This window comes from Lampris incognitus, chromosome 3 (assembly GCF_029633865.1).
Source record: "Lampris incognitus isolate fLamInc1 chromosome 3, fLamInc1.hap2, whole genome shotgun sequence".
Taxonomy (NCBI): domain Eukaryota; kingdom Metazoa; phylum Chordata; class Actinopteri; order Lampriformes; family Lampridae; genus Lampris; species Lampris incognitus.
Window position 1 is genome coordinate 4,295,615 of NC_079213.1, and position 17,574 is coordinate 4,313,188.

Here is a 17,574-nt window from a genome sequence, read left to right on the forward strand (position 1 = left end):
GAACTGGTTCAGCTTGTGCAGTGATGTGCAATATGCAAACAAAATCACACAGTAACAGGAAGTTTACAATACGGACACGCACAAGACAAGAATACGTCTGTATTTAGTTTGCTCACTTTCACTGCAAGGCAGGAAAACCTTCTATGACATCACGACTTCCGGTTCAGCACAAAACGCTGACAAGAGTTCCTTTCTCTTCAGTGCCAGTTGGCCGGCGTCACAGTCGAGTGTGTTTCTCCGTGCCGGCTGCATGAGAAGACGGGCGCTTTCTAATTGGGTGGCAAATAAGTCTTTTCAAACTTTTTCTTTTCAACCTCACCCTCTCCATTAAGCGTAAGAAGCTGGGGAACGCCGGTGTCGGCGGAGCAAGAGGAGGGCCATGGCGCGCGTCCCACAGCTTCTCTTGGACACGCTGGATGACATGGTCGATAAGGAGCTGAGGACCTTCCGGTGGTTTCTCTACAGCGATGTTCTCCAGGGGTTTGCTCGTATTCCAAAAAGTCGTCTTCAGGAAGCGGACAGGCCCGAAGTTGTCACCCTGCTGGTGCAAACGTACGGCTATGACGATGCTGTCGCTGTCACGGTGGATATACTGCGAAGGATGAGGCTCAACCTGCAGGCAGAGACACTGAAGGAGACGTGTAATGAAGGTTGAAACGAAAGCCATCAATTTTAAAATTTTTTTCAGTTCTTGACAAGAACTCGTTGCGCTGGTCTTGGTATTGGCTAATGTGTAAAAACCATTTTGTCTTTCTTGTTTTCTCAGTAACAAGGACCGAAGTGGGCAAAGGTAAGCACAACATATCACTGACACAGGCATGCACACAGGAAAAGACTGATGCAAAAATATGTAAAAAAAAGACTAGAACTATATTGACCCGAACATTTGTTAATATTCTTTTGACAGGGGTGGATCACTTTGTAATCCAAGAAAAAGTGAAATCAACCCTGAAAGAAAAATGCCAAAACATTTACGAGGGGAACACCGATGAAGGAGACACCGTCTACCTGAACAAGGTCTATACAGAGCTGCATCTGATAGAGGGCGCCTGGGGAGGAGTCAGCGAGGAGCACGAGGTCAGACAGCTGAGGTCAAATCAAACAGCAGTTGACGAATTATCTGTCAAACTCTGTGATATTTTCAAAAACCGGCCCGGTCAGGAGAAGAGGATCAGAACCGTGCTCACACAGGGCATAGCCGGAGTTGGGAAAACCGTCTGCGTGCAGAAGTTTACCCTAAGCTGGGCGGAAGGAGAAGAAAACCAAGATATCAGCTTGCTCTTCCCATTGCCGTTCCGTGAGCTGAATCCCAACATCAGCAGGGGGAAATGCAGCTTGATGGGGCTTCTGCATCAGTTCTTCCCCGAAACTAAACAACTGGAGACACTGGAGGCTGAATGCAAAGTCTTGATCATCTTTGACGGCCTGGACGAGAGTCTGCTCCCTCTGGACTTTAAAAACAACCAGGTCCTGAGGGACCAGACCGAGCCAGCCTCACTGGACGTACTGGTAACCAACCTCATCACAGGAGACCTTTTGGGCAACGCCCTGGTCTGGGTCACCTCGCGGCCAGCCGCGGCCAATCGCATCCCTCGGAAGTACATCCACCAATGGACGGAGGTTCGGGGATTCACCAATGAGCAGAAGGAGCAATACTTTACGAGGCGTTTGGGGGACGACCAGGCTGTCAGGATCATCAACCACATGAGGTCATCGAGGAGCCTCTACATCATGTGCCACATCCCTGTGTTCTGCTGGATCACTGTCACTGTGCTGAAGAGGATGCTGCATGGTAAAGTGGGCGGAGTCATGCCCAGCACCCTGACTGAGATGTATGCCTATCTGCTCCTCTGCCAGATAGGCCGGATGAGGGAAGGTGACTACCCTGTGCGGAGCGACAATATCATTCTGAAGCTTGCCGAGTTGGCTTTCCGCCAGCTGGAGAAGGGCAAACTGATCTTCTATGAAGCCGACCTGAAGGAGTGCGGCATGGATCTGAAGGAGGCCACCGTCTATTCTGGCATGTGCACGGAGATTTTTGTGATGGAGGGTAGGAGAAGGCGAGAGGTCTTCAGCTTTGTGCATCTGACCATTCAGGAATTCCTGGCGGCGGTCTACGCTCATCATGCATACTTACACAGGAAGGAAAACGTTCTCCTCAGTTACATGAAAAGAATATCCGCAAGATGGCTTCCCAAGTCCGTCTTCGGCTTCCACAAGACTGCAATTGAGAAAGCTTTGGAAAGCAAGAACGGCCACTGGGACCTCTTCCTGCGCTTCCTCCTGGGCCTGTCGTTGAGGTCAAACCAAGAGCTCCTCAGTGGAGTCTTAAATGTGAACATTGGCGGAGAGGAGGAAATGGAGAGAACTATCAACTTCATCAAGGAGAGGATCAAAGAGGAGCCTGAGACCAAAATCAACCTTTTCCACTGTCTGAGCGAACTGAAGGACGAGTCTTTCGTGCAAGAGATCCAGAGTTTTTTGAGCTCTGGGAGACTTTCCTCAAAGCAGCTGTCGCCGGTCCAGTGGTCGGCGTTGACCTTTGAACTGATGACTTCCGAGGCCACACAGGGAGAGTTCGACCTTAAAAAGTTCATAAAATCAGAAGAGGGCGTAAGGAAGCTCCTGACAGTTATTACTTCCTCCACACGTGCTCTGTAAGTTTGTCGAAAGTTTAATCTTGAGGCCTTTAAAAATTTCTGAGTATGCTTTGACACTGACTGCAGTTGAGGGATGCAACGATTCATCGTGTTTCAAGCAGTGTGTTCTCTTGTCGAAAGCTAACTTACATGTCAAACACACAAAGAGGAGCATGAGAACAAGTATGCTACCGAGATAACGAGTGGCCTCCCATTGCTATTGAATGGACAGTTCCAGAAGGCTGGACTAAAAGTTCTGCTTGTTCAGAAATGCACACTACTCCCACATCCTTCATCCCATACTCACCTGCTCTCAACACCGACCAGACCTATACTCACATGCACAACACACAGAGCCATAACATTGTGGAAAGTCCACACTAAGCCCAAAAGTTCTTACCCAATAACAAATTAAAGATAGAAAACATACTGGAGGTAATAGGTTTTTATTTTCTTTAGGTTAAATCGATGCAACCTCACAGAAAAGTGCTGCCAAGAGCTGGCCTCGGCTCTCAGCTCAACTTCCTCTCACCTGAAAGAGCTCGACCTGAGTGACAACAGCCTGAAGGACTCAGGAGTGAAGCTGCTCTCCGATGGACTAGTGAGTCCACAATGTATACTGGAGCTCCTCAGGTCAGTAACATTTGCTTTTTACCATGCATTTAGCATCAGGGCAGCACAATACTGCCCTACAATATCAAAACAGCAGTCAAGGTTTCCACTCTAAGAAATCACTTTCCAGGACTTTTCAAGAACATTTTCCAGGACTTTTTCTTGGATATACATGACAGTCTATCATAGAAGGTCATATTATTCAGTATTAACTATCAGCAGAAGCCTCAACGCTCTCTAAAAGAACCGTGTAACTTTAAGCTGCTCACTGACCAAACGTCACAAACTTCAAACTTCCCAAAATATGTGATCCCTGCCAAATAATTATATTAAAAATATGTCATGTAAAGGGGTAAAAATACTATGTCACAACTTCATTTCAATTTCTATGACTAGATAAACCTAAAAAAAAACTTTTCTGATTCTTCCATTCAGATTACGTAATTGTAAGCTCCAAGGGGAGTGCTGTGAAATTCTGGCCCTGGCCCTGAGCACGGACTCCACCCGACTCAGAGAGCTGGACATGAGCACCAACGACTTGCAGGGGGAAGCAGTGAAGCGTCTATCTGCAGGACTCTGCAGCCATCACTGCAAACTGGAAGCACTGAGGTTGTTTCATCGTGATGATGATACTGCTTTATACCTTTTTACTTACGTCACTGATTTGCACGATTTTCATAGACTTGCATAGACTTGCATGTACTAAGAATTTGACTTGGTGGCATGCTCCACATGAAAATACAAGAACGTATTTCAAGTAAAACAGAGAGAGAGCCTCCAAAAATAGATAAAATCGAACAGAGTATTCAACAGATTGTTTTCTATGGGAGAATATCAATATACATAAAAATCCCAACGTATCTAAATTCGCAAGAAAGTAAAGAATTGGGGAATGGAGAGCATCTTGAATGGGACCGCAAAAAGCAACAACAGTCAAACTCTGCTTAATAACAAGACTCTACAATTCAGTATTCATAACTTTACTATTGCACTTGTAACAAATATACTATATAGCACTTGTAAGAAAGCACCTTGATACGCCCTTTTGACTACTCTCAGTCGTGTTTGTGTACTTGCATTAAAAAAAAAGGGGGGGGGTTTGATTGTTTTTCTTTGCGTAGGTTAAATCGGTGCAAGCTGAGGGAGAAATGCTGCCAGGATTTGGCTTCTGTTTTCACCTCGGGCGTCTCGCAGCTGAGGGAACTGGAGCTGAGCAACAACAACCTGCAGGACTCGGGGCTCAAGATGCTTTTGGCTGGACTGAGGAGTCCACAATGTAGACTGGAAACTCTGCGGTCAGTGCAAGACAAAGCCCCCCAAAATCTATTTTCATTTCCTTCCTCTGCCTTTTCATATGGCCCAGAAAGGGCTGCCGTGCCATTGTTCCGATGGCCCATTGTTCCAAAACCCCCAACAGTCTGAAAAATGTCACACTGGACCGAAAGACCGTTTGTCTGCCAGCCCGTTAAACGGCTGATCACACCGGGGTGGCCGCACGCGCCAAAGGGTTACTAATGCAAGCGTAACCGGTTACTTTGTTGCCCGGTGCGGGATTCGATACGGGGTGTACTGCACCACAAGGCGACGTCACTAACCGTTCGGCTAAAGGGTCAGACCCGTTAGCTAGGGGCTAACGTGTCTTATTAGTAGTTTACAGTCGTCACCCTCCCCGGAAGCGCGCCCTCGCGCTTTGTTCTTCCCGCGCTCCGAAGAGACTTCTGAGGATCTGCACACTTCCGGATCCCGCCGCTGCCACCAGTGTAACCGAGGGTGTGCAGATGTCGCCTATACTGTATGAAACTATAAAATACCAAATACGGAGGCTCCACTTTCACACGAGGACCACTTTATTTGGATTCTTCCCCCCAACAGAACTCCACAGCAACAACACTGCGTACAGCACTTCCGCTCTCTCTTCAGCCTTCAAAATAAGAGCTCGAGGCATATACCGTGGCAACAGCTTATAACAGGAACTTAAAATCACCAACAGGCTAAGTCCAGAAAAATAGGTTACACAAGCAAACTGTTAGCTGTAGCTGTTTACGCTAGCTGCTACTGAGTTCACCAGTCAACGACAACATTTCCTGACCACAAGTCTTACCTTGTAATAATTGCACAAACAAATACTTTCGCTCACCTTCAACTCTTCGTGGTAGTCTCGCAACGTTTGGTTTTGATTCTTGCTCCTGGGTCAGAGCTGACAGCTGGTAGCCGACGTTCTTTCGCGCTTCAGCCCGCCAGCGGCGGTGTACCGCTCTAAAGGACCCGACTAGAATGTTGAGCCACATTAGTTCCGCCTTTCGCATCAGCGTCCCAAGAAATCGATAGTTTTATTATTAGTGTAACCGGTTATGTTCTTGCCCGGTGCGGGATTCGATACGGGGTGTGCTGCACCACAAGGCGGCATCACTAACCGCTCGGCTAAAGGGTCAGACCCGTTAACCAGGGGCTAACGTGTCTTATTAGTAGTTTACAGTCGTCACCCTCCCCGGAAGCGCGCCCTCGCGCTTTGTTATTCCCGCGCTCCGAAGAGACTTCTGAGGATCTGCACACTTCCGGATCCCGCCGCTGCCACCGATGTCACCGAGGGTTTGTAGATGTCGCCTATACCAGTGTTTCTCAACCCAGTCCTCAAGGAACCCCTATCCTGCAGATTTTCATTGTAACCCTGTATAGGTAGCCCTGCTTGTACTTACTCGACCAATCATCTCGCAGCACTTAATTATGCAAGGTGTGCAACATCTGACAAATGTCATTGCTGATTGGTTGAATAACTACAAACAGGTACCGATTCAGGGTTGCAAAGAAAATGTGCAGGATAGGGGGTCCTTGAGGACTGGGTTGAGAAACACTGGCCTATACGGTGTGAAACTATAAAATAACAATCGATAGTTTTATTATTATTGTAGACTCTTCATTCAGATGGGGGGAGGGCAAGTTCAGTGTTGGCCCCTCCCCAACACCGCCTATGGATAGCAGAAGCGAATTCAAGGGGGCAGCCCGGGAACCGCCGCAGCCGGGACGCGAACCCGAGTCTCCCGCACTACGGGAGACTATGTTAACCAGTCGACTAAAGGGTCCGACCCGTCAGCCAAGGGCTAGCGAGTCAACTTATTCGTGGTCGTTACAATATTAAAACAGTCCCAAAACAACGACCGGAACTCAAACACTACTAGAACGACAAGACATCTCCATGTGGTATGTCACAGCGATGACAACTAAATCAGAGAAATGGAACAACCACGATTTACTCTCTATGCCTGATCAGTTTCATGAAAACACTGATAATGTGCAGCAATGCCAAGTGAACCATTTAGCGTGGCAATCGTGCTAACCTACAGCTAAACATAGTTGACCAACATTCAATGGGGTCCGTTTTTTTTTAAAATTCTCCCCAATTGTATCCGGCCAATTATGCCACTCTTCCGTGCTGTCCCGGTCTCTGCTCCACCCCCTCTGCCGATCCGGGGAGGGCTGCAGACTACCACATGCCTCCTCCCATACATGTGGAGTCGCCAGCCGCTTCTTTTCACCTGACAGTGAGGAGTTTCCCCAGGGGGACGTAGCGCGTGGGAGGATCACGCTATCCCCCCCCCCGAACAGGCGCACCAAACGACCAGAGGCGGCGCTAGTGCATCGACCAGGACGCATACCTACATCCGGCTTCCCATCCGCAGACACGGCCAAGTGGGTCCGTAGGACGCCCAACCAAGCCGGAGGTAACAAGGGGATTCGAACCGGTGATCCCCATATTGGTAGGCAACGGAATAGACCGCTACGCTACCCAGGCGCCCTGGGGCCAGGGGTTTTTTGGTTGTAACTCATCATGACTGTTTACTGGCGACTTGGAGGACGCAGCTTTCCTTGACCATTTACTTCTCACTCCCCTTTTCAGGCTCAGTAGGTGTGGCCTCACGGAGAAATGCTGTGGTGAGGTGGCCTTGGCTCTCACCTTGGCCACCTCACAACTTAAAGAACTGGACCTAAGCGGCAATGTCCTGCAGGACCCAGGTGTGGACCTGCTCTCCGAGGGCTTGAGAAGTGCAAACTGCAGCCTGGTAACACTGAGGTCGGTTTGTTAAGACCCCTGCGACTCTTACTCCTTCCTCACATTAACGCCGCTTAGCGAAAGGAAAAGTAAACACAATGTACAAATACAGCTAAGAAGACAGGTAAACTGAGGAATCGTGTGAATGACTGAAAATAAAACGCTCATACGACTCACATATCAGTCTCTGAAAGTCAAGTTTCTAAGCGGAATTGATGACTGCATGGATGCTGCCATGTAAACTATTTGAAGGTGTGAAATTCCCCAGATGGCTTGTTTAAATGATCTGACAGGACACAACCAGTAAAGCAAGACATAGTTAATGTATTTTACTTAGTTGACCTAATTAGAATGATTCTAGTCTCACTATGGCAGTTAGCCTGATTACAATTGTTAGCTAAAGATTCAAACATTAGCTAATGCTAGTATAACGTTATCAGATTTTGACCCTGGCAAACTAGAACCAACAGTGACTAATCTGGTTATCCACTGTACATGAATGAATGCTTAACTTTTCGTCCGTTACCAATTTCGATTGGATAGCGCAAGCGACGAGATAGATAGATAGATAGATAGATAGATAGATAGATAGATAGATAGATAGATAGATAGATAGATAGATGTTACCATGGCAATGGTCGGACATCCCTACGGGCGTCCCAGTGGGTAGCCGGATGTGGGTATGTGTCCTGGTCACTGCACTAGCGCCTCCTCTGGTCGGCTGGTGAGCCTGTTCGGCTGTTCAGGGACTGGGGGGGGGGATAGCGTGATCCTCCCACGTGCTACGTCCCCCTGGTGAAACTCCTCACTGTCAGGTGAAAAGAAGCGGCTGGTGACTCCACATGTATGGGAGGAGGCATGTGGTAGTCTGCAGCCCTCCCCGGATCGGCAGAGGGGGGTGGAGCAGCGACCGGGACAGCTCGGAAGAGTGGGGTGATTGGCCGGATACAATTAGGGAGAAAAAGGGGGAACCCCCTCCGAAAGATGTTACCATGGCAACAAGTAATGCTAGCCAACATGTTGGGGAATTAAGAATTACCTCGAGGGACACACCTCTGTATGTAATTAAATCACGCACACTCGCATACAGTCAAACCCCTACACGCAGCCCCACCTCCCCTTACACATATACATAATCCAAGTCAGTACACAAATGCATAGAGGTGTAAAAAGATTGCCTCTAACTACGTCTTGACTCCGTTGCTTTGGTCGACACCACAGTCATACATTTCTGTATCTGTTGGGATGGATCCTTGGCTGGTCTTGAAAGTGCAAAATGAAAAGTTGAACTGAAGCTCTTTCCTCACCTGCAGGTTGAACGACTGCAAGCTGCAGCAGTGCTGTGGGCAGATAGCCGCAGTTCTCAGCTCCGGCCCTTCTCGCCTGAAAGAGCTCGACCTGAGCGACAACGAGCTGCAGGACACAGGGGTGAAGCTGCTGTCTGTGGGACTTGGAAGTATCCACTGTCAACTGGACACACTAAGGTACCTTTGAGCATTTACATTACAGATGTTAGCTGTCCGGAGCAGCTTAGAATGAGTGGTAACTTACGTCAACAAAGAACAAACTGGGATTGCCACGTTTTAAGGGTGATGCAAGGGGATGCCATTCATCCTGTTTAACACACTGACTAAAGCCAACATTTTATAAATCTGCCACCCCGTCTCTCCATCCCCTTTTGGTTGATGGCGCTATGTGATCTACCTTAGTCAAGTCCCAGAAACTTTAACAAGTTCATCTGGACACAAAGTTTAGTGGGAGAAACGCTTCATCACTCATCTTCGTGACTTCATCAGTCTCAGCTCACTGCAGGTATCCCCACCCTTATGTTATTTGTTGTTATGGATGACTGATGACTTGCGCAATGATTAAAGTGAGGAAGAGTTGCACATCATCAACCCCACTCTCCCATCCGAGACCACCTACTACCAGTGGCAAGACTAGCGAGACGACTGGCAATGGAGACGGATGCAGATTTTTCCTAAGGGTTTCTTCCCGAAGCCTTTCCCGTAGACGAGTGCACCCACAAGGCAGCGGAGGTTTTAAATCCGAGTTTGCCTTCTCCTAGATGAACTGCCCGACAGGCTAACGAACTTCATCTACCCGGGTTTGAGATCAGAGTTGTCCTTCTCCTAGATTGGCTGACAACCAAGGCTAACGAGTCCAATCAACCCACCCGGTTATACCGCCGGGAACCCGGTCGCCCCCGCAGCAGACCCCACCCTTATAAACAACGACTGAAACTGGTCGATTCCATATGCAAATGCCATGACCATTAACTAGAGTTACATGGCCATGTGTACTATTCACAGAGGATTTGGGAATGGTTGCAATCACAGCATTGTAAAATAGCGACAGATGTACTATTAGCCCCCCCCCCTCGGTTCAGGGATGGTCATTCCATCTTCACATAGATGGCCTCTTTGACTCCCCGTTCAAACCAGCGTTCCTCCCTATCAAGGATGTGCACATCCTCATCCTTGAAAGAGTGGCCACTGGCCTGTAGATGGTGTAGACTGTGGAGTCCTGGCCTGTAGATGGTGTAGACTGTGGAGTCCTGGTCTGTAGATGGTGTAGACTGTGGAGTCCTGGCCTGTAGATGGTGTAGACTGTGGAGTCCTGGTCTGTAGATGGTGTAGACTGTGGAGTCCTGGCCTGTAGATGGTGTAGACTGTGGAGTCCTGGCCTGTAGATGGTGTAGACTGTGGAGTCCTGGTCTGTAGATGGTGTAAACTGTGGAGTCCTGGCCTGTAGATGGTGTAGACTGTGGAGTCCTGGCCTGTAGATGGTGTAGACTGTGGAGTCCTGGTCTGTAGATGGTGTAAACTGTGGAGTCCTGGTCTGTAGATGGTGTAGACCGTGGAGTCCTGGTCTGTAGATGGTGTAGACTGTGGAGTCCTGGTCTTTAGATGGTGTAGACTGTGGAGTCCTGGCCTGTAGATGGAGTAGACTGTGAATTCCTGGTCTGTAGATGGTGTAGACTGTGGAGTCCTGGCCTGTAGATGGTGTAGACTGTGGAGTCCTGGCCTGTAGATGGTGTAGACTGTGAATTCCTGGTCTGTAGATGGTGTAGACTGTGGAGTCCTGGCCTGTAGATGTTGTAGACTGTGGAGTCCTGGTCTGTAGATGGTGTAAACTGTGGAGTCCTGGTCTGTAGATGTTGTAGACTGTGGAGTCCTGGTCTGTAGATGGTGTAAACTGTGGAGTCCTGGTCTGTAGATGGTGTAAACTGTGGAGTCCTGGTCTGTAGATGGTGTAGACTGTGGAGTCCTGGTCTGTAGATGGTGTAGACTGTGGAGTCCTGGTCTGACGTGTTAGCTCTCCTGTGTTGTGCCATCCTCTTGGCCAGCGTCTGTTTGGTTTCCCCGATGTACAAGTCACAGCAATCCTCCTGGCACCTAACAACTACACTATATTGCTCTGTTTATGCCGGGGGGACCTGATCCTTGGGGTGGACCAACTTCTGGCACAGCGTGTTCTGGGGTTTGAAAGGAACTGAGACGCGGTGTTTGGAAAATATGAGTCTAAGCTTTTTCCACACTCCCGCCACATACGGAATCACCACTGGTTTACGCTTAGGCAGCTGCGGTCCTTCTCCTCTCTTCGATCGGTTGGTGCACCGTTTTGGCGTCCTCCTGGTTTTGACAAATGCCCGGTTAGGATAACCACACTTAACCAGGGCCTGTTTAATGTGGGGTTTCTCCTACATCGAGACGTCCTGAGATTTAATTTTAACCCAGGTGTCGTCCACAAATCTGAACCAATGGCTAGGTGGTGTCCCTGGATAGGACATCAGCGCCCTCTTTTCCACTTCCTCCATATACAAGTTGGCCACTACAGGTGAGATTGGGGAACCTATAGCATACCCATGCCTCTGCCTATGGTACTGCCCCCCTGTATGTGAAGTAGTGGGCTGAAGACACAGCTTCAGAAGCAGACACACTCGGTCAGTGTTAAGGGTGGTCCTATTGCTAAGTAGGGATGTGCAGAAAACCAAGTGTTTGTATCTGTATTTGTTGAGGCAGCAAACTTATTTGTATTTGTATTTGTACTTGAATAAAAGTGGAAATAGGCGTAACAACCCTGTTTTTGTTTTTATTACATTTCTATATTGAAGTCTTAAAATATTTTTTCTTCAATGAACTGTTATAAGAAGTATAAACAATTAAATGTAATATTGGTTTATGGTTTTCCTAGCGGTCGCCACAGCGGTTTTATAGTTTCCATCAGTACCCTGTGAGGACACAGCACCAATGGCAGTAACCCAGCCAATCCCGTATGGAGCCTCACTGATCCGGTATGGTCTTGTCAATCCGCATAAGGATTTGGCAAAATTTTACGTTGGATGCCCTTCCGGACACCACCACTAACCCTATTGGACGGGGGCACAGGTAAAGAGCTGGATGCCATCCCGGTATTCATGGACTTGCGCCCATGCCTGTCCCATTTCATAAACCCAACATTAAGCATGTGTAACCATAAATATCACTGAAAAGAAAATCGTTTTAAAAGTAACATTCATTTCCTACTCCACACTCAAACCCTCCATCCATCCATCATCCAAGCTGCTTATCCTGCTCTCAGGATCGCAGGGATGCTGGAGCCTATCCCAGCAGTCATTGGGCGGCAGGCGGGGAGACACCCTGGACAGGCCGCCAGGCCATCACAGGGCCGGCACACGCATGCACACACTTAGGGACAATTTAGTACGGCCGAGTCACCTGACCTACATGTCTTTGGACTGTGGGAGGAAACCGGAGCCCCCGGAGGAAACCCACACAGACACGGGGAGAACATGCAAACTCCACACAGAGGACGACCCGGGACGACCCCCAAGGCTGGACTACCCCGGGGCTCGAACCCAGGACCTTCTCGCTGTGAGGCGACCGCGCTGACCACTGCACCACCGTGCCGCCCCCACACTCAAACCAATAAACTAAACTCTAAACTAATAAATGCCCATGTGAACATTGTGAAACCCGCCACCACCTACCTGCCCTAACTGGAGGATGCTGAACAGACAGAATATAAACAAACAAACAAAAAATCATCCCAAACGAGGTGACAGGCATGGGCGCAAGTCCATGAACACTGGGATGGCGTCCAGCGCTTTACCCGTGCCCCCGTCCATAGGGTTAGTGGTTGTGTCCGGAAGGGCATCCGATGTAAAATTTTGCCAAACCAGTATGCGGATTGACAAGACCATACCGGATCAGTCGAGGCTCCATACAGGATTGGTCAAGGCCCAGGTTTACAATGACCGCCATTGGTGCTGTGCCCTCACAGGGTACTGATGGAAACAATAAAATCCGCTGTGGCGCCCCCTGAGAAACAGGGAAAAAGCTCAAAGAAGAGGAAGATTACAAACAAGAACTGTTTCTTCTAGTTTCTTCTTCTTCTGCGCTCTCTAATAGCTGTTCAACACACTTGGTTTGAGAAAATCTTTCATGGCTGAGAACATGTAGGTCTGTGGCCACAGTTTAAAAGTTTGATTGTTGGTATTTGAAGGCCTCCCCTCCGCCCACCATCGGGGCGGTTGTCCTCACCAATCCCTTGAAATGTTTTTACGACTCGAGAGCTGAAGTTACACGTTGTTCGTATAGTCCTAAACTGCAACTCAGTTCCAGAGTTTTATAATGGCATCATTCCCCAGCAGATTAAAATGGAGTAAGTAAGTGCAACCCTTTCCTCGAGTTAGCCTGTTGTCATGACGCTGATGTAAGATGGAGAAGTAACTGAGAATAAGTCCAGAAATAGGCTGGAGGGACGAGAGCCGTGGAGAGAAGTGGAAGGTTACTTTTCACATGGATGAACAGGACATCGCAGGAAATGCAAACCCACGTGAAGCGAGCCGACGAGCCTCACCCCCACCCTTGTTAACCTCCATACGTCTGGTCTTTTACACGCTTGGCCTTTTTACCCATTACGACTAACTTGCTCTCAAATAAAGCGAGGTACAACGCCATGAAGAACACGTGTCGAGTAAAAAACATTAACATAGCCATGCATTAACGTGAGGGACATCTTTTAGGTTGTTGTTCTGTGACGTCTCCGAGGATGGCTGTGTTCACCTGGCGTCAGCGCTGAGATCCAACCCGTCTTCCCTGAGACGACTGGACCTGGACTACAACTACCTGAAGGACTCAGGAGTCCAGCTGCTGTCCGCTCAGCGTGACGACCCGCTCTGTAAACTGGAGGCACTCAGGTAAAATATGTGCTGGGCAAAAAAGGCTGTCTCATTTCCAGATGTTTAACCTCCTGTTATCCTTTGAAAAGGTGAGAAGGTGTGGGACGCAATTGCCCCTCGGGGATGAATAAAGTATGCTGGTTCTGAGGAGTTTATATCTCAGGTTTACAAGGGAGAAACTGATGGCTACAAACAAGTACGATAGAGTGACGGACATTATCTGTTAACACTGCCCATAGCTTTTCTTTTTACTTAAGGAATAAGAGCTTCCAAGACTCAGTATTAAACTATTTAACTATTAAATGATTTGTTAAGATTTGTTTTTTTACATCGTCTCACAAGCTCAAAACTAAGCTAAATCAACTTTCAATAAGAAACATCAATCTTTCAAGTTTGAATAAGACACTTTGTTTTAAGTTCCTTTACTTGTACCAAGCCACGCCTGCCAAATTCACCTGAGATTTTATATATACATATACATAAAATAAAATAAAATCTCCACCTTTTTTTGGGTGGCGTGTGTCTTCCTCAAGCTCAGGTCCTCTACCAGAGAGGCCTGGGAGTTTGGGGATTCTGTGCAGTATCTTAGCTGTTCCTAGGAACACACCCTTCTGGAAAGAGACCTCGGATGTTGTTCCTGGAATCCGCTTGAGCCACTCTCCCAGTTTGGGGGTCACAGCCCCTAGTGCTCCTATTACTACTGGGACAACTGTGGATCTCACCTTCCACATCCAATCTAGTTCTTCCCTCAGCCTTGGTATTTCTCTAGCTCCTCATGCTCTTTCTTCCTGGTGTTGCCATCACTCGGGATCACTACATCGATCACTACTGCTGTCTTCTGATCCTTGTCGACCACCACGATGCCTGGTTGGTTAGCCAGCACCTGCTTGTCAGTCTGGAACTTGAGGTCAGACAGGATCTTAGCTCTGCCATTCTCAACCACCTTTGGCGGTGTCTCCCATTTGGACTTGGGGACTTCCAGTCGGTATTCAGTACAGATATTCCTTTACACTATCCCAGTCACTTAGTTATGCCATCCAGTGTGTGCTTTACCTAGCTAGCATTTTAAACCCTGCTTCTGAGTGCTGGACTGTCTCAGGGATCTCTTTGCACAGCCTTCATTTTGGGTCTTGTCTGGTGTGGCAGACCCCTGCCTCAATCAAGCTGGTACTGAGTGCCTGTTCTTGTGCTGCTATGATCCGAGTCTTATAGATAGATAGATAGATAGATAGATAGATAGATAGATAGATAGATAGATAGATAGATAGATAGATAGATAGATACAAACAACATCTGAGGTCTCTGTCCAAAAGAGTATAGTCCTAGGAACAGCTAAGATACTGTGCAGAACTGTCAAACTCCCAGGCCTCTCTGGTAGAGGACCCGAGAAACCCGCCAGAGATCGGGCGTTCAAGCCCTGGTTGGAATGATTCTCCAGTAAGAGTCCGTGACTTAGACTAATAATGCTATACAAGTCAACTACCTCAGATATGAGTGAGAATAACACGAATGGAGTCATATCGGTTCAGACGTTGTCTGGGTTAACAAGGTCTACATCAGGTGTTGGGAACCAGAACAACCTGATGAGAAATTGGCTACTGGAAGAAGACATTCAAGGCCCTGACATGATTCATGTGTACTGGCTGAAGAAGCTAATGGCACTCCATGAACGCCTGGCAACACAGATGAACCAGCTGCTAACACAGGGGGAGAACAATACTGATCATCAACGATCCCCACAAGGGTGTAACACCTTCAAACTATCTTCTGATAACCTGCCTCTCCACAAAATGGAAGATCCTGTCAGGCATCATAGCAACTAAGATGAATGAGCACACGAGTCAATACATGAGTGAAACTCAGAAAGGAATTGCGAACAACACCAGAGGGTCAAAGCATCAGCTTCTGGGTGATAGAGCAGCCACCCAAGACTCTAAGACCAGACAATCTCTAAGACCATAAGCAACCGTCAGCTGATGATTGCTTATGGCATGAAACAGGCTTGTACTATATATATATATATATATATATATATATATATATATATATATATATATATATAAATCCAGTGAGTCAAGTAAATCCTTTATTTTGCTCCTTATTTGTTGAACACTTTCCCTACTGTTGAGTGTTTCTTTTAACAAAGTTATTTCTAATGCTGTCTATATGTCTGTAGTGTGGACCATAATGCAGAGTGCTACATGAAATCAAGGCTTAAAAACTGTGAGTAATTCTAAGAGCTGCCCGTCTGTCTGTCTGTCTTTCCAATCTATCATATTGTCTCTCTATCCGTCTGTTGATAAATTCTTCATAAATGATGGAATGACAGTAATTGTCTCGTGTAAACTCACTGAGATCAGAGGAGGACATGCACTTGCCTTTGCCTTTGTCCTTGAGCACTGCATTGACTCCCTAGCACCTCCAAGGGTTGCTGTTTTATAGCTGACTCTGACGTGACCTCTGACCTCCCTGTGGAGGAGAGGAATGCAAAGAGAGAACCTCCCTGCAGGGATCAATCAAGTATCTTATTACTTCCTGTTGAAGTGAACGTATGCCTTAAAGATAACAATTTGTTCAAATCTTTTAATTTTCTTGTCTTTCTAAGGACAGAAAATAATGAATTCAAAGTTAAACTCTAACCTCTGTGCCCTTGCCAGACACCTGCGAGCTTACGCTGGACCCCAACACAGCCGCCGTGTCTCTTTTCCTGTATGAGGGGGGAAAGAGGGCGACGTGGGTGAGGGAGAGGCAGCAGTACCCGGGCCACCCCGACCGCTTTGAGAGCGTGTCGCAGGTCCTGTGTCAGCAGGGCCTCACCCAGCGGCACTACTGGGAGGTTGAGTGGAAAGGACGCTGGGTGGATGTTGCGGTGGCAACGAGAGGCATCCGCCGGCGGGCAAGTTCCCACCTCTCTGGGTTCGGCTACACGGAGCAGTCCTGGAGTCTGTACTGTTCCGAGGATCATTTCAGCGCCCAGCACAACGGCCAGAACGTCGAGATTCCAGCTGCACCCTCCTCCGTCGGCTCCCACAGGGTGGGTGTGTACCTGGACTGGCCGGCCGGCACCCTGTCCTTCTACTGTGTGTCGGCCAGCAGGCTGACCCACCTGCACACATTCCACACCACCTTTACTGGGCCCCTCTATCCAGGGTTCGGGATGGAGGAGGACGACTGCAGTGTGTTCATTTGCCCACCGGAGGGCACACAGTAGTGTTGGCGTTTCATTCTGTTTCGTTTCCCGTTCTGCATCGTATACAGCCAATGAGAATTGTTCATTTTCTTCATTTCGGGGTTGCAGGAGGGTGGAGTCTATCCCAGCATGCACTGGGTGGGAGGCAGGGGGTCATACTTGACAGATCACCAGTCCATCACAGGAAACACGCACACCCACCTCATTCATGACTATGGCCAACTTGGAGTGTCCATAACATATACATGTGTTCATTATGTCTTTGGACTGTGGGAGTGAAACCTGTTGGCAAACAGTTGGAGAACATGTAAACTACACACAAGTGGACTAAAACCAAATCCGAGACCCTACTGCTGTGAGGAAACAGCACTACGTGTTTCACCCCAATCAGAAGTTTAAAAAACTTTGTTTGCACTTTTTTTAAGGCAGCGTTATAATGACCATACAGCCAGGACAGTAAAGACTCATGTTTACCTGTTTAACCGTTGAACCGATGCTGTTCTGCAGGCTGATTTACACCGAGTTTAACAAGCTTCGAAGAAACTGCCAGATTACCAGAATAACGACTGCCAGATTACCAAAATAACTGCCAAATTACCAGAATAACAACTGCCAGATTACCAGAATAACAACTGCCAGATTACCAGAATAACAACTGCCAAATTACCAGAATAACAACTGCCAGATTACCAGAATAACAACTGGCCAGATTACCAAAATAACAACTGCCAGATTACCAGAATAACAACTGGCCAGATTACCAGAATAACAACTGGCCAGATTACCAAAATAACAACTGCCAGATTACCAGAATAACAACTGCCAGATTACCAGAATAACAACTGGCCAGATTACCAGAATAACAACTGCCAGATTACCAAAATAACAACTGCCAGAT

At 47.8% G+C, this 17,574-nt stretch overlaps 1 protein-coding gene across 1 annotated transcript; it reads left to right on the forward strand.

Annotated features, from left to right (window-relative positions):
• The first annotated feature begins 379 nt into the window (after positions 1-379).
• On the forward strand, positions 380-16,781 carry LOC130109065 (NACHT, LRR and PYD domains-containing protein 12-like). Its single transcript, XM_056275784.1, has 10 exons — positions 380-650; positions 908-2,657; positions 3,099-3,272; positions 3,687-3,860; positions 4,373-4,546; positions 7,147-7,320; positions 8,613-8,783; positions 13,331-13,504; positions 15,663-15,709; positions 16,144-16,781. Exons 1-10 carry the CDS (start codon positions 380-382, stop codon positions 16,695-16,697), a joined length of 3,663 nt encoding a protein of 1,220 aa, XP_056131759.1. The 3' UTR covers positions 16,698-16,781.
• Positions 16,782-17,574: the final 793 nt, after the last annotated feature.